This window comes from Anticarsia gemmatalis, chromosome 29 (assembly GCF_050436995.1).
Source record: "Anticarsia gemmatalis isolate Benzon Research Colony breed Stoneville strain chromosome 29, ilAntGemm2 primary, whole genome shotgun sequence".
Lineage (NCBI taxonomy): Eukaryota > Metazoa > Arthropoda > Insecta > Lepidoptera > Erebidae > Anticarsia > Anticarsia gemmatalis.
This window is the reverse complement of record NC_134773.1, coordinates 4,628,151-4,653,891: the sequence shown is the minus strand read 5'-3', so window position 1 is coordinate 4,653,891 and position 25,741 is coordinate 4,628,151. Positions and strand designations below refer to the sequence as shown.

General features: G+C 37.4%; 3 protein-coding genes across 3 annotated transcripts in view; 1 reads left to right on the top strand and 2 right to left on the bottom strand.

Moving 5' to 3' along the window:
- LOC142985221 (glutamate receptor ionotropic, kainate 2) overlaps positions 1-3,359 on the bottom strand; it is a 35,243-nt gene extending 31,884 nt beyond the window's left edge. Inside the window, exon 1 of the mRNA XM_076133258.1 lies at positions 3,057-3,359. The gene's annotated coding sequence lies outside the window, so the exon portion shown is untranslated. The remainder of the gene's footprint in view (positions 1-3,056) is intronic.
- Positions 3,360-5,431: 2,072 nt separating this feature from the next.
- Egm (acyl-CoA dehydrogenase family member enigma) lies at positions 5,432-11,903 on the top strand. Its single transcript, XM_076133060.1, has 9 exons — positions 5,432-6,223; positions 6,569-6,730; positions 7,212-7,355; positions 7,880-8,030; positions 8,620-8,771; positions 9,371-9,486; positions 10,210-10,367; positions 10,760-10,831; positions 11,192-11,903. Exons 1-9 carry the CDS (start codon positions 5,566-5,568, stop codon positions 11,403-11,405), a joined length of 1,827 nt encoding a protein of 608 aa, XP_075989175.1. The 5' UTR covers positions 5,432-5,565; the 3' UTR covers positions 11,406-11,903.
- A 25-nt stretch (positions 11,904-11,928) lies between these two features.
- Positions 11,929-23,784, bottom strand: Ir8a (Ionotropic receptor 8a). The gene is made up of 17 exons (XM_076133059.1): positions 23,649-23,784; positions 23,092-23,295; positions 22,391-22,557; positions 21,572-21,745; positions 20,983-21,182; positions 19,384-19,543; positions 18,906-19,022; positions 18,391-18,495; positions 18,220-18,319; positions 17,504-17,681; positions 16,576-16,759; positions 15,771-15,892; positions 14,946-15,058; positions 14,336-14,426; positions 13,839-14,000; positions 13,266-13,339; positions 11,929-12,922 (listed from the first exon to the last, which is right to left on the bottom strand). Exons 1-17 carry the CDS (start codon positions 23,650-23,652, stop codon positions 12,612-12,614), a joined length of 2,466 nt encoding a protein of 821 aa, XP_075989174.1. The 5' UTR covers positions 23,653-23,784; the 3' UTR covers positions 11,929-12,611.
- Between the last annotated feature and the right edge of the window lie 1,957 nt (positions 23,785-25,741).

The window sequence follows — 25,741 nt, the reverse complement described above, 5'->3', positions numbered from 1 at the left end:
TATGGTCTTTTAGGAATTTTCAAGGGGTTTTTGCTTTAAACTGACCTACAAAATTAAATCATTTATTCATAGATACAAAGAGTGAATTTACCGCCAGTTGTAGTTGGTTGTCAATTTATCTATATAAGTATGTATTTACAAGTATATAAGTATGTTTATCAGTTATTTGATTACAGTACAAGCTCTGCTTAGTTTGGAATCAAATGACCATGTGTGAGTTGTCCAATGATGTATTCATAAATATGTTATTCATTATTTATTACTTCGGAAAGCAGGGCCAAATTCATTATCAGCCTAGTCTTTCTTCTAACTAGAAGTCGGATTCTACTCTTATCGGATGCAGCTGAATACCAGTATTGTACATGCAGCGACTGTCTATCGGACCTCCACAACACAGTTACCTGGGTTATAACACGATACCCTTCGGTAAGACTGGTTGTCAGACCAAAAATTAGGGCTACATTACTCTGTTGTAAAAAGGTCTTCCCTAAAATCTGTGCTCATTCTTAAAGTTCTAGATTCAGAATTCAAAACACTAGAAATACATATTCACTGACTGTTTACAATTCAGTGTATCGTCAAAGCGAAAGATTATCATTGCAGATCGAAGATCTACCAAGAGATTCAAGATCTATGCAATTAGTAAGAGATAATTAATGAGTTTGTATTGAATACTGATTCATTTATCGTATGTGGTCAACCTAGTGTCAAAGTTATTTAAATATGACGATGAAGACAGGCAAAAATTACCATTTATTTCTAAACTAGAGGCCGCCCGCGACTTCGTCCGCGTGGAAGCCCTTCCCGTATAAATCCCGATCCCTCGGGAACTCCGAGATAAAAAGTAGCCTATGTGTTATTCTGGGTCTTCAAATTCACCGTAATCGGTTCGGTTGTCCAAGAATATTTATTTATTTAAAGTATACTAGCTGACCCGCGCAACTTCGCTTGCGTCCAATAAGAGAGAATGGATGAAATTTTTCCCCGTTTTTGTAACATTAATTACTGGTACTCTGCTCCTTTTGGTCGTAGCGTGATGATATATAGCCTATAACCTTCCTCGATATATAGGCTAACTAACACTGAAAGATTTTTTTAAATCGGGCCAGTAGTTCCTGAGATTAGCGCGTTCAAACAAACAAACAAACTCTTTAGCTTTATAATATTAGTATAGATTTATAGTATACTTTTTCCCCGGGAAATCTTTTCTCGCGGACCAAGTCGCGGCAGTAGCTAGTCTGTATATTTAAAAGACATTCTACCTTATTATTTTCCTTGATAATGTTTACCTTCGTTTTAATATCGGGTTACCATCTTTGTGGAGTTTTTCGTTACATCTTCCTTGTTTGCGGTTATTTATGGGATTAGCTAACTGTTACCCGTGGTTTTACTCGTTAATATTATAGGTCCGAAAGTTGGTTTGTGAGTATTAACAATAGTAGGTATATGTATATCTACAAATATGTATTTATTTAATGAATACACAAAAAAATGTCTAACTGTAAAGCAGGGCTTAACTGCTGAAAAATTTTGATGAAATTTTCAATGTTGTTACATTAGCTGCTCTATTTTTATAGAATGAATCTCTAAGAGGTTGAATATAGGGGATAAAATATTGAATGTAAATGGAGTCGCTTGAAAAAGGTACTTGTTATAGAGGAATTTCAGATATTCTATTAAAAAACTACAGCTATTACGACCTCGAATCTTAACCTATGCTAAATTCCGTGAAAATCGATGCAGTGGTTTAACTTAAAGTTATAAGAAAGAGTTCAGCCGTTTCGCCTAAAAAACAGAACATACATATGTACACATAATTATAACCATACATGGATATAACGCGAAAGTTTAAAAGTTATGATAATGACGTCATAATCACTGTATAAAGGTGATCGTACGGAGTCAATTAGGAAACAAAAGGATTCGCCCTTTATACACCCCTGTACACCCCCTACCCCTATAGGAAACGATACGGGTGGTACACACAAAGACGAAGTAATGGTTGTAGAATGGTGGCGAGATTATTTCTGGGGTTAAAATTTGTAGTTTGCAAAAAAGAGGTTTAATATGTTGTGTGGTTGTCTATGGCTTGTAAACGAAAAAAATACGAGTAAAATTTCAGATTTTAAAAAGATCAATTAGAACATTTTTTGTTTTCTTTTTTTGTCTAAAACTTGCATTTGTATCGTAGGGTTGATTAGTAGAAGGACAAATCTTTCTTTCTTTATATTTTTAAATACGATTAAATATCTTTTATTGTTATTTTATGTTTTACCAAATAATCTTTTGCCCAGCGTGGACTGTGATTTGTTTTCTTCCGTTACAAAAAGAGACTCTAGCCCAGCAGTGGGACAGGAAAAAAATGTTATTAACAAACATACGTACTTCAATAAGATTTAAAATACATTCCTAATTAATTTTTCGAGGCTAAGTTAATTCCGAAAATCAATTGAAGCATTGTCTCAGAAGAATAGGTCTTAGATCTACCTATCTTTCCTACACATTATTTAGATTAAATAAGACTATGTATTATTATTATCACGACCTTAATAATTAAGCATTGATTAAACACAGCTATTTATAGGTTCTATAAAATACTAACATCGGAAAATAATTGCCTACTAAAAACATACATTTTAAAAGCATTTTGTATTCACTACTATAAAAACAAAATCTAATTTCAGTATAACCAAGAATCAACGACTACAGCTATTCTTTTTTTAATAATCATTAAGAATTAGGTTGTATCACAAGCCAGTCTTACGAAACAGAAAATTTCAATTAAGAAGTATCATGGATTCTCAACACGTACTCTATAAACTAGTTCTCGCTTTTTACTAGCGTTCGTAAGAATGTAATCCTATGCCACCATCAATAACGCTATCTCCCAAGGATAATTACAACCGAAACCTTGACGAAACCCCTACTATAATTATTTTAGTAAACAATTACCGTCCCACATCATATTGCTATAACAAAACCTTCAGGCGTTTTCTACTAAAACTAATTTCATTCTAAAAGCGTGCAAAGTTGCGTTTGTAAGTATAAAATCATACCATTAAAATATACATCCACCATCTCGCCGACATGAAACCATTTTAATCACAAATCAAAGCGGAATTTTATAAAAAAAATCACGTATTCACATTCACACACAAAACACGCCCGCCATTTTATACTTTTTTTAAATAATAGTCACATTTTTTCGCGGTTATTCGTTCTGAAAACATTTTTTTTTTCTTGTTAATTTACATCAGTCTTTGGTGCGTTGTACAAACGGCCTATGGCTTCTGATAGAAGGAACTTACTGATTATTTCATGGACCCAAACCTATACATAGTTATGTAAAACAACTTAATTTTGTAAACGCAATCCATTTGGAGTCTTATTAGAGTGTAGGAAGAATGATTTTATGCTGTGAAGTGTTCAGGGGTGGTGAGATCTTCACCCCATCCCTCTTCATAGCGATAGGGATGGGAAACAAAACACTACAGTGAAGCAGTTTTTGATGACATCGTTATTGATGAAACAGTCTGCTACGACAGCGAGTGAACACGAATCTGCGCCAAAACGTTAGGCATTTCGAAGTAAATATGTTTTTGCGTTAATTTATTTTATTTTCTTTTCTTTTATATTAATTCTTTTATTAAATATGCAACGCGAAAGTTTAAAAGTTATAACATCGTTCTTGTTAAATGTTTTTCTCATCATCTGGCCTGTGTCCATCTATTGCAGATGTTTGAAGCGGCTTTGAGGAATAATTGTTCCGTCGTAACATCTTAGGTCGGGGCTTAAAAGGCCTAATCCGGGGTGACAACCGCGACCGCATTCATCTGCCAGAAATGCAGGTTTTTCTCTAATCAACGTAGAATACTGTTGTTGCGTTTCTTTCCAATTTTTGCTTATGTTTTGGCATTCGTAGATATTTACATACCTAGTACTTAAGTGAAATAACCACATGCACTAAGTTTGTTAAGTTCCGTATATTTCTCTCTATATTCCTTTTTCTTTATTTAAAACCAAAGCTTAAAATAACTTCGCTTGCTTAAAACTCTTACCAAGAAAATGTTGAAATAACGCTTATTCAAATAAAACTATTACATCCGGGTCGCATCACTACACCCCCTCGGAACAATGTTACCAGATTACAAAAATTACATTCAGCTAATTATAATGTTGCAATATAAATAAAAGGCTTTATTACAAAGATCTTTATTATTTTGTGCTAAGATCTTGCTTCCATTTGCATTAATGGGTTTAAAAAATGTAAGTATTTTTTCTTGGGGATAAAAGGGAACATTATCAGACATTTCATATCTCTGGTTATGACCAGAAGCTGGTGTAATACCAAAATATTAAGAGAAGAATACTTTTTGTATTTATTTACTCTTTGATGCCACTTAGCTAATGTTAATTAAATTTTGGTAAAGTATTAAAGACGTATTTAATTTCCAGTTAGTGAAGAATCCGAAGGTTTAGCAATCTTGGGACATCCAGATGGGTGACTGTTTTGTGGTATTTGAACAGAGCGTCTCCGTGGCCCGTGCCTTGCAGGGCACGTAAAATTCATTTTCAATTGTTCTCAATAATTATGATAATAGTCGCTGCATTACTTCTTAAGCTTTTTATCAACTTTCACATTATATTGACTACCTACTTACTACTCTTTAAAACGATTTTTTATATTGTAGGCTTGTGTAGGTAGATAAGAAGGTAGGTAGGCAATATTTTTATATCAACAGATTATACGCTTTAAAACGGCAAATATTTTATGTTATAACTGAATGTAGCATTAATCTGCTTATCTAAACAAAACAGCGCTGTAATAACAATTAATTAAGCCCTAACTCTTTATTTGTGTTTCGTATGAGACCCTTCTTTGTAATTAAATATAACTGTTATTAGAGTCGTTATCATGGACGGCGACTATGAGGGTCAGTTTTAGTATTTAGGTATAAGTGCCTGATAGCCTAACCAGTAGTTATACAGCAATATTATCCTGGACAATGCGCTATTTAACTTTGTCTGTCTATAGAATATAGATCCAAGAGCCGGCAAGTTAAACTTGTTCTTTTTTATTATTCCATCTTCATTGCTTTAGTACTTACTTTCATTTTATAACCCTCTGTAGCTCAATGTTACTTATTGCAAATGCTGCATGAAAGTGTTATTTTAAATCCCGGGGATTAAATGATCGTTTCGGAATTTTATGAAATACTCAATACTCAGTAATATTAAAGCGTTTGGAGGTTAGGCTAAAGACATCTTCCTGCGCATGTTCTTGGCAATGTGAAATCCCACCTATCTTGTCTATCCAGCCTCATTAGTAGCTTTTAAAAGCAAACGTTTAATGCTTTTCAATTTAAGTTTAACAGGAACTGAAACGCAATTGTCATTAATGTCGCTTGAAAAACAATTATGTCATGTCAATGTCAAAATAAGATAACCTAAAAAGTGGTTTTGAAATATTGTTTAAAAAGTTATTTAATAACTGCATTTATTGAAAATAAAACAACTGCCGACCAATTATTATACATATATTAATGACTACAAAGAACTTACACAATGAATTTAGCGCGTAAACTCTGCACAACTCACCACAGTTATGTTAGCCGAAACTTGTACCGAAAATTTAGATTTTCAGCCACAAATTATGACTCCTCGTCTACCTCACAGCCTCAAGTTAAAGAAGAGAAGTATAACTTCGAAGATTTAAACGTTATAGAACGCACAGAGCGTCGCAAACCTAAAATTCAGCCATTTATGAAAGACGTCTTCATATCAGTCTTCGACCGCGAATTACTGGCATATCCTGAGATTTTAAACAAGGAGGAGACGGAAAATCTTGAAAAAAGAATCGCAACTATCGATAGAATATTTTCAGATGAGAGTAAAACGCTGGAAGACCGTAAAAATGTGTTAAAAAGTACAAAAATGTATGCCGCTCCCGTTAGTCTGACTAGAAACGGTTTGGCGGCGAATCATACTGAAAGTTTGATGTATTTAGAAGCTATTTCTAAAGACTTTGAGCTGGCCCAGGAGCTGAGTGACCACTGGGTAGCATTGATGGCCATACAGCAAGGTTTGGCCCAAGAACAGTACTCAATGATCATTGATGATTTGATTTCGGGAGAAAATACAATTTCTTTAGGTATTAAAGAACGTATCGCTGAGAGGATCACGCAAGCTGATTTCAGGACAGAGGCAGTGTTAGATGGACAAGGTTTGTACATTAATATATAACTTTACTTTTATTCATTAAATAGTGTAGGCAGAGGTGAATGAAATACACCTACAAGACAAGGCAAGCCTATATCAACTTTTGCAATACCTAATATTGTTAAATTTAGATAGGACATTTGAACAGTAGGTAGATACAGGTGTTGAAATCAGGGATATAAGTGAGGTACAACTGTGAGACTCTGCAACAGTAGGATAGGAGTTGCTGAAGGCTGTAGCTCATATAGGTCAGGATTGTTTCTTTTGTATAATCATAAAGATCTATAGTTAGACATATGCTTGACAATAATATCAAACTTATAATACTAAATATACATTCCTTTTTCAGGTGTCTGGCGCATATCTGGTGAGAAAGTTTGCACATACAAGAACGGTTACATCCTCGTCCTGTGTCTGCTAGAAGCTTCAAGACTGAAAGCCTTCCTCGTACATCCTAAAGCACAGGGCGTTACTTCCAACGGAACTTTTGTTAACTTCCTACAGACACCTGGTAAGTTCATAACTTGAAAACCTAATCATTAGAAAAAGGCGATTCGAGGCATTTATATCATAATTTACAAGTCAAGAAACAATTTCTGGGTCAAACAAAGCTTTTGGAGGCCATTCCATAGATGGATGGCCAATAAATGGTATTTAAACTGGGTGTTTTTCATGCTCTGGACAGGTAATAGTCGATTTCGGTAGAACAGTAGTTGAGTCATTTCAAATTCAAATTCAAAATATCCTTTATATCGTGAACTTCTTACAAAGTATTTAAAATAGTCACATATTGTATTTCTTTTGTCCGTTTCGGAAAAGCTGGTTGCTTGTGAAAAGAAACGGCTAGAAACTCACGGCTTGCTCTTTTATAGGCCTTTCGGGTGACTGGAACAGCTTACACACTAGGTTGACCACTAACAATATGTTCAAAAAATTTGTAGGAGACAGTTGCCCAGCAGTGGGACAATAATAACAAATTATCTTAATTCCAGGTACCCCACTAGACCATATCTCAGAGGAAGCGCTCGCCCAGACACTCGGCGTGTCAAGATTACACGCAGCGTTACTGTGTCGGAGTAGACTGACTAACACAGTGTATAGTGTTGTGGAGTATGTCAGACCTAGGGCTTTCTCTGGTGAGTATGCTCTTTGATTTAATTGTTTCAATTTTGTATAGCAGCGACAAAAATGCACAATTTGCGAAAATTTTAGCTTCCAGTACTAGATATTATAGTTTGTGAGATACAGCCGAGGCTTGGTAGGGTTCCGTTTTTACCCTTTGAGTACAGAATCCTAATAATGAAGGATCAAGTCTTGTATCTACATTTCTTAATAAATGAAAATAGTTAAAGTGTGAGCGGTTCGACATTCCCACGCAAATAGTTCACGGTTCAAAAAGTAACCAATGACTTTTCCAAGCTTTGTATATAATATAGCAATATATAATATACGATGTATTTATCTAGAAAACTACCGGTAACTAACTGTGGTGCGTGGGTACTGTATGCGACTGCCACGCAGATGTCCCGGGTTCGAATCCCGGGTCGGGACAAAAAATATATTCCTGTGTGAGAACAGCACAGAAAATATCGTGTCAGAATATAACAAGATATTTTCTGTGCTGAGGTTATAGATCATTTACATTACATTGTATTTGCAGGTAAGCCCCTAACCGAACTATCAACCATACGTTCCACAATAGGAGATGCTCTACTAGATATATACGCCAGTGAGAGTGCAGAGTTCTTCACAGCAGGCCTTCTAGATGGGTATGCAGACCCTGAGGCTGAACTGGAGATGGCTATGTGCAGGTAAGAACTGTTTGGTTTTTTGTCAGGCAGGTTAGTGGTCAACCTAGTGTCATAGTTGTTCAAGCCGCCCGAGAGGCCTTTGACGTGGCTTAACGACTGTTATCTTAGAGACAACAACCGGGACCGACTTGTTACGTGCCCTCCGAAGCACGGAGACGCCCAGTTCAAATACCACTATGCGGTCACCCATCTATTTAATGACCGCGCCAATGGTTGCTTAACCCACAGATCGTTTACCGACCGGTTAGCGCAACGTCTCCGTGCTTTGCTTTGCAGTCGGTAATTTTTACTATATTTTGACAAAATCATATCAAAATCGGTCTAGCAGTTTATGCAAGCAATTCTAAATTACTAGAGGCCGCCCGCGACTTACTCCGCGTGGAAACCCTTCCCCTGGAAATCCCGACCCCGAACTCCGGGATAAAAAGTAGCCTATGTGTTATTCGGGATCTTCAGTTACCTACATACCAAATTTCATCGTAATCGGTTCAGTAGTATTTGCGTTAAAGAGTAACAAACAAATATACATACTCACAAACTTTCGCATTTATAATATTAGTAGGATTTTACATAATATATTTATTTTCAGAAATTTCATGGCTAACCACGGTCTATCTTCAATGATGAAGTTACTAGCTATCCCAGCGTTGGACAAAGAGCAAGAATGTAAGAAATTACTAGACGAAATGAGACATTTGGCCACGCGTGGGGAAAATTTAGATAGCATTAACACGTTTATTGGTAAGTTATGCCCACTGTTGGGCAAACTTAAATAATACTGTTAAAATAATTCTGTGCCTAGCGAAAGAGGGTATAGGTCCGATTTTGTCGAAAATTAGTTAATAAATTAGAGTGCACTTATATCTCACTTTTCCAATATTTTTAGTGTAAGTTAACCACTTTTGCACATTTCTAACTTTCTCATTTTTAAAGATAAACAATATAATATGTTTTCATCAATCTATAGAGGGTTTTTTTCTGAACATTTTGGTATACTTTACTTAATATTAATATTTCTTTTTGTAAAGCTCTTAATAAATACCTACAATGTCATGAATACCTACAAAAATAGAAAAAAAATACCAGCCAAGCGCGAGTTGGACTCGCAATAGTTTTAGTATTTGTTGTTACAGCGGCAACAGAAACACATAATCTGTGTTAATGTCAACTGTCTAACTATCACGGTTCATGAGATACAGCCTGCTGACAGACAGACAGCGAAGTCTTAGTAATAGGGTCCCGTTTTTATCCATTGGGTACGGATACGGCCTAAAAACTAAGCTATTTCCCAAAAAGGTTGCTTTTATTTGTTCCTATTTAAATATATTTTATTGTTTCAGCAATGAACGGCCTCCAACACGCAAGTAAAACAATGTCAGAAGAAATTAAACAAATAAGAAACCCGCTCATGCATCCCAGCTTTATATTTAAGAAGGTTTTAGCTAACAGACATCAGGTAATACATATATCTAAATATATATAACTCAAAGGTGACTGACTGACATAGTGATCTATCAACGCACAGCACAAACCACTGGACGGATCGAGCTGACATTTGTCATGCAGGTAGATGTTATGACGTAGACATCCGCTAAGAAAGGGTTTTGACCAATTCTACCCCCAAGGGGATAAAATAGAAGATGAAATTTTGTATGAAAATTCTGTCCTAAGTCACGGACCACGCGGACGAAGTCGCAGGCAAAAACTAGTACATTATATCACGCATGTTATACCAAAAGATTTAGGTAGATGTGCATAAAAGCACAGCAGTCTATATACATCATTAGTCTAGCCTTTCTTCCAACTATGTTGGAGTCAGCTTCCAGTCTCACCGGATGCAGCTGAATACCAGTATTGTATATGCAGCGACTGTCTATCGGACCTCCACAACACAGTTACCTGGGTTATAACACGATACTAAGTAACACTGTGCGTCACACTTACAAGCTTCTGACTACTTAACGACTATCAAAGATCTTCGAAAATGACAGCCAGGACCCACAATTTAACGTGCCTTCCGAAACACGGAGAAACTTGATATGTATAAGATGGTCACCCAGTCACAGAAAAACCTCGGCAAGCATAGCTTAACCTCAGAGATCGATCTGCGCGACTGTTGTTAACTAAGCCACGATACCCTTCAGTAAGTTCATAAATTAAATGTATTTTTTTACCACAGGAAAAAGATGACCCCAAACTGACTCTATACTTAGCAGAGCACCTCCACCCGTCTTTGAAGCCGCCTTCAGACCAGTTAGAGTACTGTGTACTGCGCATGAGATACGCGTGCGAGACGCTACTGGCCAGACATGGGGTCAACATCAATACTGCTTATACGTGAGTTTGTTATGATATATGGTGTATAAAAATGACCCTAAGGAGTCTGGGGTCGTAATATACGTTAAGCATTTTGGGGGTCAAAGTTGACCCCATCGGGTATTAGGGTCTAGAATGACTCTGGGGTCACGGGAGCATAAGCGACCTCTGCTAATAGGGTTTATAGTCATGAATGACTATTATCATTGGGGTCAAAAGAATTCCTGTGATTGTATGGTCCGTCAAAGGTGCTGAAAAGGTCTAAAATCCAAAATTATTAATATTGTTCATTATGAGGCTTAAAAACCTTCGTACATATGTTTTTTGTGACTTAAATTACTCCTTTGATTATTTAATTTTATTTGCCCTTTTACGAAGGTCATACAATCCTTTAAAATACTTTTCTTCAACAGGGAACTGAACCGGCTAGCTGAAGCGGCAACAGAAATCTTAGTCATGTCTGCAGTACTTGCCAGAGCTTCAAGGTAATTAATAAAATAATACATTTAAACTATTACCGTGCCATTCTCGCTCAGCAGCGAGATAGTGCCTTGAGTCCACCACTTGTAGACCGATTCCTGCAAGCTCCCAGACTCAGCCAGCAGACCCAGCTCAACTTCGCTTGCGTCACATAAGAGAATGGGTTAAAATTTTCCCCGTTTTTGTAACTCTGTTCCTATTGGCGTGATGATATATATAACCTATAGCCTTCCTCGATAAATGGGCTATCTAACACTGAAATAATTTTTAAAATCGGACCAGTGTTCCTTACATTAGCGCGTTCAAACAAACAAACTCTTCAGCTTTATAATATTAGTATAGATAAATTTTATACATTTTTTCAGGTCCTACTGCATAGGCCTCCGCAACTCCGAAATAGAGATGAAGTTAGCTGCATGTTTCGTTGAAAAGACTCGTGACCGGGTGAGGAAACTGATCAAAGAGATCGATGATGGAGAATATCTGAACTTAGACCATTTCACTGTACAGTTCGGCAAGAAAGTCTTGGATAATAAAAGCACTATGGTTGAAAAACCTATTGCTAGGACGTTTTGGTAGTTAGCTGGTGTACAGATCCATGTAATCTTTTCGTATGGTTAGTGGTCAACCTAGTGTCAAAGTTGTTCAAGCCTAGCCTTTGACGTGGCTTAACGACTGTTATCTTAATTGACAACAACCGGTACCGACTTTTTATGTGCCCTCCGAAGCACGGAGACGCTCTGTTCAAATACCACTGTGCGGTCATCCATCTATGGAGTGACTGCGTGAAGATTTGCTTAACTTACAGATCGTTTACCGACCGGTGAGAGCTAGTGGCTAATAAATAAATATTTTCGGACAACTCACACACGGTCATCTGGTTCCAAACTAAGCAGAGCTTGTACTGTGACCAGATAACTGATAAACATAGTTATATACTTGTAAATACATACTTATATAGATACATGAACAAGCTCAGAACAGGTGCAGTAATCAAATCGAGGACGAAGATTTGCGTGGATCTGTTGAAAAACGGTCGTTATTGTTATTTGTAAATAAAACTAGCTGTTATTTTTATATTGTGTTTTATTTCCTCAACAAACTACGAATTATGGTGTACTTGCTAAAAAAGTGTTATTTATATGAATAAGCTAACATTAACTATCTTAAAAACAAACGTGGTTTAATGTTATAAAGACGAAACACTTTCTAATTAATCAGAGCTTACGCGTTTGTAAGTAAATAAATAAATAAATAAATATTATAAATATTATTGGACAATTCACACACGGTCATTTGATTCCAAACTAAGCAGAGCTTGTACTATGGTAACCAAATAACTGATAAACGTACTTATATACTTCTAAATATATACTTATATAGATAAATTGACAACCAGGCTCAGAACAAATACTCGTGCTCATCACACAAAGATTTGTCCCGGGTAGGATTCGAACCCACCACACGCGGCGCCACGGTTGTTGCGGCGAGGTGACCGCTTAAACCACTGCGCCAAACGTGCAGTTAAGTAAGTCAAGTAAGACAATTAATCAAGATTTAAGCATAAGACCTACCTTTAAGATATAATCAAATTTAAAAAGCCTATGAAACATAAATACAGTATGAAATTAGTGATTGATATGTTGTTTCTGTCTATAATCATTATTATTTCAACTTTATGAGAGAAATTTAACAAAAAAATGCACCAAGGCTATACCTAAGTATACTTTATCCATACAATTTTTTTTGAGAAGAGAAATACTTACTCTATTTTTTCAGTGCCGTCTAAGGCATATAATCTTTAGGATAAACACTAATATAAGAAACCCCTTTTTCAGAAGCAGGTTTAAAACTATCACCAAAAGTGACATTTTTAGTTAAATTCCCGCCTTTCGCCTTTTTTCGTTTGCGTAATTTTGCAACAGTGTCCGCCATTTTATTTTCCAAAGACTTTTTGGCGCCAAATGCGATTTTTTCAGGCCGTGGGTTGACAGTTTGTATTTTGTTTTTCTCTTTACGTTTGTAGTAGAATACTTCCCAGGCTAAGGTGATCATTGCTAAGCCTAGGCCGAAGAGAGTTGCTATGAAAACACCGCCTGAAAATTTGAAAGAAAGTATGAGTATTGTGACTTATTTTGAGTGCAATAGTTGTAATTTTTAAAGGAATATAAGAAAAATGTAAAGTTGCATCGTTTTTTGTTCGCAAAAGTTGATTTAGTTCTGTTAAAAGTCTCTTGTTGCTTAATATAATTTTTGCACCTTTTTTTTAAAGATAGTTGATAACTCTCTTTATTTCCATTCTAAATGTAACTAACTAATTAAAAATTCTCAGTATTTCATAGAAAAGCCTCTACAAAACGTTTAAATAAGGTTTTCTTTATGTATATGATCTAAACTTGCTCTTACTTCTAATTAAAATAACAAACATGATAAACTTACCTAAACTTTCCAAAGTAATGCCTTCAGATTCATCAGCATCCGGACAAGCTTGACGCGCGGATTCGTTCCAATATCTGCAAAAAGAAACTTATTTCAAAACTATTAACAACCGATCACCAGACAGCTTATAACACAGTAATTGGTAAACGATCTGTGGGTTAAGCAACCCATAGCGCGTTCATTCCATAAGGCTAAGTTCATATGATGGCGCGGATCTTTCGACCGCGCGGTACAAGATCGGAGTAAACAGCTAGTATCGTCTACATCACCGCGCGGTAACAGAACCGAGAAACCGCGCGGTTTCACGCGGTTCAAGAACTAGCGAGCGGGTCGTAGCGCGACGCGCGGTATCACGCGGTGATGTAGACGATACTAGCTGTTTACTTCGATCTTGTACCACGCGGTCGAAAGTTCCGCGCGGTCATATGAACTTAGCCTTAATCGAAGACCGTTTTAATTCAAGGTGGCATCAAGGCTTAACCCCTCCCCCCTCGTTTGGTAGGAGACCCTTGCCCAGCAGTGTGGCAGTAAAAAACCAATACTCTCTACTAAAGTCGCAACAATTCAACTTACTTAGAAGCCAGCTGCTCCAGAAAGCGTTCCTTCTGCAGCTCGAGCAGTGCTCGGGACAGGTCCTCCTGCAGCCTGGACCCTTGCTGCACGGCGATGGCGTACGGCTGCTCAGCAAACACCTCGCCCACTTCCGTCAGATTGCAGTTACGAGTCACTTCGTATCTGAGAAATAAGTTATAGATAAATCTTTGTGTGATGAGCACGAGTATCAGTTCTGAGCTTGTTAATGTATCTATTTAAGTATGTATTTAGAAGTGTATAAGTATGTTTATCAGTTATTTGGTTACCACTGCGCCACGGAGGTAGTCAAACATATACTTGTAAATACATACTTATATATTAACAAGCTCAGAACAGATACTCGTGCTCATCGCACAAATATTAGTCCCGGGTGTGATTGGAACCACACGCGGCGCTACGGTTATTGCATTGCTTTTTCGAATACGAGGATTAACTACCTAATTATTTATAACATTTAATAATATACTATTACATACTTAATTTCAGCAGAATCGTGTATAAAAGCAAAATCAGCATCAGTATGTTCGTTCACTTGCTGAAAACCTGTTTTCGCGTCCGGCACAGGACCTGTAAATTCATTATTTATTCAAGATAAAAGTAATTTAGTGGTTAGGAACTAAGAAATCAGGAAAAATGCACTTGTAGTGCTCATAGTGACGTTCACCGTGTGGTAAACGATCAGTGTGTTAACGCGTACATTACATAGATGTATGTACGTGCAGTGATATTTGAGCTGAGCGTCTCCGTGCTTCGAGCACGTTACAAGTCTAACTTGTTAACATAACATGAGCTCAGACAAACACTTCAACTACTTTGACACTAGACCACTAACCATTCGATAAAAAGTTTTTTCTCGGAGACGCTCAGCTCAAATATCACTGCACGTACATCTATGTAATGTACGCGTCACACAGATCGTTTACCACACCGCGAGCGTTACTATCAGCGTCTCTATCGCCCGGTTTCTGAGTACATTTAGCGGTAGTTTATCTCTTTAATAGCGTTTTTTTATATGAGTTTAAGCGCTATTGAATAGATAAACTACCGCTAAATGTACCTCAGAAACCGGGGGTATATTGTTCTTACCTGAAGCATTTATAGCTAGCAGTATATGTCCGTATTGTTCTCTAATAGGATAATCCCACACTCTGTACTGAGCCTGGTCTGATGTAGCGTTCAATGTGATCTCCTTCCATACCCTAGAACAAAGAGAGTTTTCTCAGCCCTCTAACTATTTATAAAGACAGCAAAGCTTGACTGCCTCCGTGGCGCAGTGGTTTAGGTCTCCAAGCCACTACCATTGCGTCGGAAGGTCGTGGGTTCGATTCCCACACGCTACAGTTATTTGTGCGATCCACACGATACACTTTCTACAAAAGGCAACTCCAGCTTTAAGAATTGCTTTCGTGTCGGGACTTTTACAAACATACAAACAACGGACACGAAGTACAACCAGACAAAAAACAACTATTTGTAGATCGCACAAAACATGACCACATACATATATCTATGTATGAGAATGAAGTAAGGGAAGTTTGTAAGGATCGTACCAAGTGACGTTCTTCGGTTTCTACCTCCCGGTATGTATATGTATGCATGTATGTATAGGTGCCGCCAAACAACTTGAACAATTTCGCAACAACTTAGTGAACGATTTTTAGGTCAGTTTAGGAATAATCGTTTAACGCAAAGACGAGGGCGTTTCAGCTTAGACCACCCGACTGGTATAACAGCCAACCAAGTGTCCTCTTCACTGGGTCACAGAATAATAAGTACTAAAGTAACTGGGTGTACATTCTGTTTACTTTCTAATACAGCAAATTATGTTCAAGTTGTTTGGCGACGTCTATACCTACTAACGTATGTATGTAATATGTATATTTGTACATATTTGTATGTATGTAAACAAACCTGTAAAGCGTGTCTTCAGCAAACTTCATATTGATGAAGTACTGGTGCACAGAGGAGCCTTCCACCACGGTGTAATTGATTCTTGACTGACGGGCTAACTGTTCCAGAGATGACACTGGCGTCTGGAGAACGAAGAATGTATTATTTTCATTTTGAAACAACTCACCGTCGATCATATGTTTTTAAAATACGACTTTCACTATAAAAAACGCAGCAAGGCGATGGTAAGCGAATTGCAGTCGCAAGACGGATTCACATCTAAAAATTTTAAGACTGGTGAAATGTAGAAAGAATATTATTGTCAATTTATCTATATAAGTATATATTTAAAAGTATATAAGTATGTTTATCAGTTATTTGGTTACCATAGTACAAGCTCTGCTTAGTTTGAACTCAAATGACCGTGTATGAGTTGTCCAACAATATTTACTTATTGTTTTGTAATATTTTCTTTGAAATAATTAGTACGTTAAAGGTCGGTCCTGTAGCGCGATTCTCTACAATTGGGATCATCAAGTATCGAGATTTTGACATTTAAAATGTTCTGCAAAAATTGATTCTACGATGTCCACTAGAGGCGCTGATGAGATTTTCATGCAAAATTTTTTGATAGCTTACCGGTTGTCGATACTCGATAGTAGTAGAGAATTGAGCTAACGGTTGTTGTCAATTAATATAACAGTCGTTAAGCCACGTCAAAGGCATTCGGGCTTGAACAACTTTGACACTAGATTGACCACTAATCCTACTAAGAATTAAATATGAAGCAACATCTCTAAATTTCTTATAACTCTCAACTTCTTACCTGCATCCTCTCAACAGTCAGAAAGGCAGCTAAATTGGCCGTGAACGTAGCCAGCATGAGTACCACGAATAACCAGTAAGCAGCCACGAGAGTCCTCCCTGATAGAGCCTTAGGAGCCTCTCCCCCTCCTTGAGGCGTGAACGACGTTAGCGCGAACCAGAAGCTCTCTTTAAGAGTGAATTCTCTGAGGAAAAGGTGTTGTTTTATGAATGTAGTTGGCTGTTTGTATGTTACGATTTAACGGCTAAATTGTTGAGTTGATTTGGATGAAATTTTGCAAGGATATAGTCAAACATACGACTTCAATAAAAGGTGGAGGTTCGCAATTCGACTCTTTTTTTTCTCAAGATTCGGCTCCTAATTAACAAATAAGACGAAACATAAAAAATGTAGAGCCGTTGCGCTTTCAAGACCAAATTGCATAACCGATTTGAATTAAATTTTGCCTGGAGATAATTTAAGATTCGGGTCGAAAATAGTCTACTGTTTCTTCATGAAAATATGCGGATCAGATCATGACAAATCATCATGACCAATGCCCAGCGGTGGGACAAAAAAAGATACAAGAAAAATAAATGCTCTTTGTGTTTCAAAAATGAAATTGAAGGTACCTAGGTATTATTTTGTTAAAATAATAAAAAAGATACAGTATAATAAAAGTTTTAAGTCTAGTTATATTTTGAATTAAGTACAATACTACAGTATTTTTAGTGCGATACTAGCTGACCCGGCAAACGTTGTTTTGCCGTATAAATAAATAAAAAAAGTGTCACTTAGGAGTATGTAAAATAGATGTTGGCCGATTCTCATAGATACTGGATAAGCACAAAAAATTTCATCAAAAACAGTCAAGCCGTTTCGGAGGAGTATGGCAACGAAAACTGTGACGCGAGAATTTTATATATTAGATGTAAAGTGCTCCACTCACCTGCAAGGATAAGGATAAGCATCAGGGTTATTCCTGGCAGAGTAGGGGGAGTATTTATCCAGCAGCCAGATCATGAACCCGGTGAGGACCAGCGCGGCCACGATGCTGAGCCACACCTCCGTGCGAAGTACCGTCATGAACTTGAAGAGTGACGTCTTGCGGATGGGCTTGCGAATGACTGGGAAATAGATAATAATATTTTACAAGGTATATAGGACTAAAAGTACATAATACTTGCATTTTACATTATTCTTTACTAGCTGGCCCGCGCAACTTCGCTTACGTCACAAAAGAGAGAATGGGTCATAATTTTCCACGTTTTCGTAAAATTTTTCGTTGCTACTCCGCTCCTAACAGCCGTGATGTTATATAGCCTATAGGCCCTATAGCCTTCCTCGATAAATGCACTATCTAAAACTGAAATAATTTTACAAGTCGAACCAGTAGTCCCTGAGGTTACCAGTAGTCAGAAGCTTGAAAGTCTGACAATCAGTCTTACGTACTCGTAGTATCGTATTATAACCCAAGTAACTGTGTTGGGGAGATCCGATAAGCAGTTGGTCCATGTAAAATACTGGTATTCAACTGCATCATGGTGAGACTGGAAGCCGACTCCAACATAGTTGGAAAAAGGCTAGGCTGATTGATATTTTATAACCTAGGAAGACTTTTCACGCAAACGAAGTTACAAGAAAAATCTAGTGTTCTATTCATACCAATAAGTATTCCAGTCTGTTCGAAGTAAGGAGCTACGAAGTCGATCACCTCTTCTCTTTCAGCCGTCATCGTTAACGCTGATATAGCTATATCAGTCTCCTGTAAAATAACGATATTATAGTGTCCGAGTCGATATTTGTACACAGCGGTCTAACCAGTCAACCCCTTACCCCTCTCATGAGGTCCCCAACAACTCCATCCCAGGTCCCATTTGGTAACTTTCTCCCGAAATCTCCGCTCTTAGGACTAACGATTTCGTAGTCGAAAGACATGGTCTGTAAATGAACAGTTTCTTTAAAATAACAGGAATAGATACTCAAAATGTTTATCAGTCTGAAATTACATGGTTTGTATTCATTTTAGATACAAAGCGCTCAAAGCCAGTTGCGCTCACCGGTCGGTAAACGATCTGTGTGTTAAGCAGCTCTTGGCGAGATAATTACATAGATAAGTGACCGTATAATGGTATTTGAACTGAATGTCTCCGTTTTTTGGCACGTTAATAGTCGTAGTATTTGAACTGAGTGTGTCCGCGCTACGGTAAAAGGGCGCGAGGGCACGTTAAAAGTTTGTCCCGGTTGTTGTCACTTAAGATAACAGTTGTTAAAAAAGGCCTTTCGAACTGCTTGAACAAATTTGACACTAGGTTGACCACTAACCATACGACAAAATATATTTCTTTTACCTCTGACAATCTTTGAATGAGGTCTACGCAGTAACCTTCGAACAGAGGCTGTCCATCTTCATCGTACATCTGTTCTCCTGTCTGAGGGTCTAGCTTCGGAAGCGTCCAGGGTACGGCCTGTAAAGAAACACTAATAGTAAAACGAAAAAGCAAGCTCTTTGGCTGGATATTGGTTATATTCATCGAATTTAAAAACTCCAGTCGAATTGACTTGACAATTTAACTGCTACCGTGGCGCAGTGGTTTAGGTCACCACGCCGCTACCATTGCGTCGTCGTGGGTTCGATTCCCACACGGAGCAATTATTTGTGCGCTCCACAAATAATTGTTTCGGGTCTGGTTGTGCTTTGTGTCCGTTGTTTGTATGTTTGTGAAAGTCCCCGCGACACAAGAGCAATTCTTAGTGCGGGAGTAGTCTTTAAAAAAAAACCTAGGTACGCGTCATACTGACGCACGCCTATGAAGAAATTAAGCTTACCGGAGCAGTTCCAATCCTGAAGAACATCTTCAGCGGCTCCAGTTCCACGTCAGGCAGTAGCTTATACTGTTCGGTAGACGACCAGCTCGCGACAACTTGAGTACCAGCGTCCGGCTTGTAAGTGGAGAGGAGAAAGCGAGAGCGAAGGAATAGACCCGACCTGATGACAGAGGATAAGGGCTTGAGGCTTATTTAACGAAGTTAAGCTACGCTTGACGAGGTTGTTCTGTGGATGGGTGACCATCTTATACATATCGACCTCGTCCGTGTAGGAAGGTTCGGAAGGTAGTTAGGAACGTTAAATTGTGAATCCCGGTAATTTTTTAAGATCTTTGACAGTTGTAACATGTAGTCAGAGGGTTGGAAGTCTGACAAGCAGTGTTACTTAGTATCGTGTTATAAACTCAGATGACAGAGAATAAGGGCTCGTGGTTTAGTTAATAATGACGGATCGATCTCCGAGGTTAAGCTACGCTCAGTGTTGCCAACTTGGATTTTGAAAAAGGCGTAGGCCAGATTAGAAAATTACGTAGAAATAGTAAAATTTCCATATGAGAAATACGTAGATCTACGTACTTTTTTTTTTGATTGAAATTAAGACAGTAGGGTAGGTAAAAGTGAATAAAACGACAATTCATAAGACCCTAAAAGTTGCAGACAGACAGCAGATAGATAAAACTGGTTAGAGAGATATCTCCGTGAACAAAAATAATAATAAATAAATAAATATTCCATCGATTTATTTAAATTATTCAATTTTTATTATCATTTTCAGACAAATTAAATTTATACATATATTTATTAAAATGTTTAATGTGTTCCTGCGAAGGCTCGCGGTTTTTTTTTAAGTCACTTTTCGTGAAAAGTAGTAAGCCTGTTAGCGTTTCTGTGGAAAGTCTGTTTCTTATGCTAGTTTTCATCAAATTGATCGCAGAAAACAGACGCTCGACATTTGCACTGCTATGTGGCAATACTAATGAATTTTGCGCAAATTGGGCCAGTAAAGTCTGAGTCTCAGTTCTTTTGAATTGACTGATGACTGACACTGTTTTTAAAATGAATGGCGTAATAATAAGTTGAGTGGCGAGGCGAGGCGAGTATGCGCTAGTATAAAACGAAACGTTTATTAACTTTTTTTTACGAAAGTAACAAAAATAATGCCCATTTAGTCTAACAACGGGATATGTTATTTTGCAATTGAATAATTTTGATAGAAAATACGTAGATTCTGGGACTAAAGTTCGTAGGTTTGCGTGGAAGGCTTAAAATACGTAGATCTACGTAAAAAGACGTAGAGTTGGCAACACTGGCTACGCTTGACGAGGCTGTTATGTGGATCTTAAACATATCGAGTTACTCCGTATTTCGAAAGGTACGTTAAATTGTGAGAATAAGATCTTTGACAGTCGTTACAAGTAGTCAGAAACTTGAAAGTCTGACAAACAGTCTTACTTAGTATCGTGTTATAACCCAGGTAACTGTGTTGTGGAGGTCCGATAGACAGTCGCTGCGTGTACAATACTGGTATTCAGCTGCCGCTGAGATTGGAAGCCGACTCCAACATAGTTGGAAGGAAGGCTAGACTAAAAAGACCCTTACCTATCACCGTCCCAATAAAACACAGTCTCATTGCTGACATCGGCATCTTCAGCGAACTGCCTGTACAGGCGCTCTCTCGTGCTGTTCATCACTGGCTGAGGGTCATCACAGTCGATGGAGCTGGTGATGAGGGGGAGGTCCAGCTTCGAGTAGACTTCCGATAGGTAGAGAAGGAGAGCGTTGAGGAGGTGCTGCTTTTTCTGGATGTGGAAAAGAGGTTTGTTGTTGAAAAGGAGAAAGTAGAAGTTAATCCAATTTGAGCTCCAATGATACTTATTAGAGGCCTTCTTTAGGGTTCCGCACGCTAAGGGTTAAAATGAAACCCGATTACTCAGAATTCGCTGTTTATTTGTCAGTCTGTCGTTTAGTCACCGGACGGCCTCATGAACCGTGGTAGATAGAGAGTTAAAATCCTTACAAATTATGTATCTTTCTTGCCGCTCAACAAATAACAAAAAAACAGAATAACAGCAAATATATTCTTTCTACTATTCTTATAATATCGTCTATGTGACATCAAAATACCCTGAATCAATTTTCACGAAATAAATACGTTCTGTCACTCCATACCTTCTTCAAGAAATCTCACCTGAAAATCCAAAGGACAGCTGCAATCTTCAGTCCTCAAGACCCTGCAACACTCAGCCGCATCAGCTTGCAGTATCATCGTGGACAGTTGGAGCTGACTCACGTCTACCGAGGAGTAGTCTGTGAGGAGGAGGACCCAGCGGAAACTGCGGCGTACTAGCTTCTCTTTGACTGCCTGGAGAGGGGATAAAAGGAGAAAAGTACTTATAGCCTGCCTGGAGACTGGATAAATGGCGAAAAAACTAATGTCCTTCTTTAGAAGAAGAACGCATTCTTCTTAAAATTAAGAGGATAAGGAATCGCAGGGAGTTTTAAACGAATAACGGTTTACTATTTTTGTTGAATAAACAGTGAAATGAAATGAAAATGAAATGAAATGAAAATAATTTTATTGTTGGCAATAAACAAATACATACAATAAAAAAAAAGAGAACAATATGTGCACGTATTGCCAACAATGAGGCCCTCATTCAGCTATATATCATATATCACTACGAACACCAACAGTGTTTTGTTGGTGTTCGTAGTGATATAACCGCTTTAAAACATGGTCCAGCTTTGGTGTTTACAAATACACAGACACACAGACACAATAAATGTAAGTATACGAAGACATATAACTTAAAACACTTCGTTAGTCCAAGTTACTAAGAACTAGAAAATACGATCATGATAGTTAACAAATACGGACAGACACACACGCAAATAAACACCTGAAACTTACAACCCGTCTTTTCTTTCTTTGGGAGTCAAAAAAAAACCGCTTGAAAGACCGACAAACTTTTCCTAAAAAAATGACATGAATAAAAGGTATACCTACCCGTTTATAAGTGTCCATGACGAACCCACTATTCCCTACAATTATATAGAAACTGGGTTCTGGTCTCATGGTCTTCAAAGCTCTGGCTGAATCCCTCGTGAGGCCTGCGTGGACCCAGACGCGAATGTTCGAGACTCCTAGCAGTTCGTAGAGAGTTCTGTCTACATCTGTGGAAAGGAAGAACGAATGATATAAGACAGTAGGGGTGGAACGAAAAACTGGTGTAAACGTGTTTTTTTTAAATACAACTCCCGAACTGAAGCAAAGAAAAAGAACGAAAAACGTTTATTTACTGAAACCAGCATAGAGACACACAAGAAAGATACATAGTTCAACACGATATAAAATGGTTGAGGATGTGTCTCACGGCTGTACCATATAGGTACCCAGATCAGCTTAATGTCAAGCACAATAAGTGCTTGACGCTGGTTTTCATCTGGGCCCTTTGTGCTTCAAGGAAGTCACACAGTGTTGTCAGTGGTTAAGGTCGCCACGCCGCTACCATCGCGTCGGGAGGTCGTGGGTTCCATTCTCACACGGAACAATTATTTGTGGATCGCACAAATAATTGTTTCAGGTCTAGTCGTACTACGTGACCGTTGTTTGTATGTTTGTAAAAGTCCCCGCGACACAAGAGCAATTCTTAGTGCGGGAGTTGTCTTTATAAAAAAAAGAAAGAAGATTCTGCTTTCCCAACTTACCAGCTTCACTCTCCAAAATAATAGCTGCATCAGTCACATTCCTGGACTCCAAATGCTCATCAATAGCCTTCACTAATTGCTGGGAACCTAGCAGTGTCCTGATGAGAGGTACTCCTGTCTCCGAAGACAACTCCTCGGCGAGTTCCCATGGAGACCAGGACAGGTCTATTATTGAGGATACGCCTTTGGATACCGATGAACAGACTGAAACGGTTTTTTAAATTGGTGGTTGTTTTTTATTCCCGTATTCTATTATACGTGTAACGCGAGAGTTTAAAAGTTATGTTTTTTATTGTTTTGTAATTAAAGAGTAAAAACGGCAACTTCGCTTTTCCGTCTGTTTGTCTGTGATAGATAGTTGAAATTTTCACAGGTGATGTAATTCTTTTGCCGAGAGTTTTTACGCCTACCCTCACTTAGTCTTCACAATTTAAAAATTCAAATCGGCCTTAAGAGCCCCTATCATTTGAGAAATTTTCAACTGTTTAACTATCACGGTTCATGTGGCATACTAGATTGCTTTTTCTTTTATTTAATCTCTTTTCTATCATACTTACGCATTCTATAACTCTCTTCTTCATTTTCTCTGTCTAAAGGCACGACATCATCGTCTATCTTCACGTCAGTCCGTCCGTTCTCGGCAAACTTCAGAGCTTTCGCTATGTTCTGCGTTAAATCCTGTTCTTGTGCCTCTATTATGAATACTGGAAATATATTTAGGTAGTAGAGAATTAAGTAGGTTTTCGACTAAGTATTTGACTACTCACTAAATCAGGCATTCAATAAAAAACGCAATTTATATATGAAAGTGATGCACTATGACGTCACAAGCTAGTATTTTGCTAGCAATCAAACGGGTGATTATTATGTCGATTCTCTCTACGAGCTATATTTAAAAAAAAAACATTTTTGATCCTGGTTCAAATTAAATACCAAAGTTAAAGGTATTCTAAGGTCAATAAAAAACAATCTCTTGTAAGCTTTAACTTAAGCAATATTAAATCATTTGTAAGCTCTCTTACAAAAAGTCCAAAGAAATAAGAAATGCTTAATTCACAACCAATTTTTTCCAAATAGTGGATACTTACCAAACCGTAAGCTCAACTCCGAAATAACGCAACCCAAATTGATTAACAAAATCAATAAAAATAAATAACAAGACCCCATATTTAATTATTACAAGATCTGCAGTTACAAGTACGTATTTTATTAATTAAAATGGCTGAAATATACTCTTGCAATAAATAAGGAATTAATAAAGTTAACGTCACGTAGAAAATGATTCTTAATTTTTCCAACATAACTAGAATGTCATCGCTGTTTTTTTTTCAAGGCTGATTGACGTTTTTTTATCTGTGAACAATATTGTTTGATTAAAATGGCGCGATTTTAATTTTGTGTTTCGCAAATAATTCTTAAACTTATTTATCGTGTTATTTCCATGGAAGTGTTGTTAAACTAGGTAAGTTACTTTCAAAATAGTTTTTTATAGCCAAACACACCCATAATATATCAAAATCTTACAATTTTGATTTATTAGTGAGGTACCTAAGCCGTGTCAGATGCATTTCAAATTGTATTTGGCGAAATGCAATCAAATTAATGTGAAAATCTACGAAAGTTATGACTTAGAAGCTGTCAATTTAAAAGTATTCACTTATAAGCAAACAGTCAGCCCGCGACCAGTGTAACATGCGCCGAAATGACAAACATTCTTAAGTAAAATGCGTGTTAATTCAAACAAAAAATCAAAAACAAAGATTAGCTATATAACAATAATTAAATTACCTACCTATTAATTTATATCTAATATATATTATTTTTATTGCAAACGATAACAAAATTACAATTTATACTACAGTTCTTGCACTTAACCCTAACATAAAGAATATTGTACGCGTATTTCAAAACGTTATGGCGTATGATTATAGTGAGTTATCAATTATTATAGTTTTAGATATTCATAGCAGGTTAAACAAAGCAAAATGTCGTGCTACGGGCAATTTTCTTGAGGAGGACTGTTCTGTACAAAAGTGTTATGAAAAATATACTTAATATTATTATCACTATAACTGCACGTTTGATGCAGTGGAATCATACCCGGGACTAATATTTGTATGATGAGCACGAGTATTTGTTCTGAGTTTGTTAATGTATCTATATAAGTATGTATTTAGAAGTATCTTGTAAGTATGTTTATCAGTTATTTGGTTACCATAGTACAAGCTCTGCTTAGTTTGGAATCAAATGACCGTGTGTGTGTTGTCCAATGATATTTATTATATAATTTAATATGCAAGACCATTATCTAAAACAGTATAGTCCTAATTTACGTGCCACCAACCCGCCGTCGACCTCGGTCTCTTTTATCTGCCAAAAATGCGGTCGCGTTTGTCACTCCCGCATAGGCCTTTTAAGTCACGAACGAAGATGTTCTCTCATTACAATTATTCCTCTATCTGACGCCACCTGAATCATCTGTAAGATGGACACAGGCCAATGATGATGATGATAGTCCTATTTATGTACTAAGTATAACTAGGTTTAACACTGTTTTTGGAAGGGTAACCGCGCAACTTAGCTTGCGTCACATAAGAGAGAATGGGTCAATATTTTCCCCGTTTTTGTAACATTTTCAGGCTGTATTTTT

Excerpts from the sequence above, each read along its gene's own strand:
- Egm (XM_076133060.1), top strand. The coding sequence starts at position 5,566 with ATGAATTTAGCGCGTAAACTCTGCACAACTCACCACAGTTATGTTAGC. Across the intron at positions 8,772-9,370 it reads TAGCATTAACACGTTTATTG|CAATGAACGGCCTCCAACAC; the intron begins GTAAGTTATGCC and ends TTATTGTTTCAG. Across the intron at positions 10,368-10,759 it reads AACATCAATACTGCTTATAC|GGAACTGAACCGGCTAGCTG; the intron begins GTGAGTTTGTTA and ends TTTCTTCAACAG.
- Ir8a (XM_076133059.1), bottom strand. Across the intron at positions 22,558-23,091 it reads TATTTTGGAGAGTGAAGCTG|ATGTAGACAGAACTCTCTAC; the intron begins GTAAGTTGGGAA and ends TCCTTTCCACAG. Across the intron at positions 18,320-18,390 it reads TTGGGGACCTCATGAGAGGG|GAGACTGATATAGCTATATC; the intron begins GTAAGGGGTTGA and ends GTTATTTTACAG.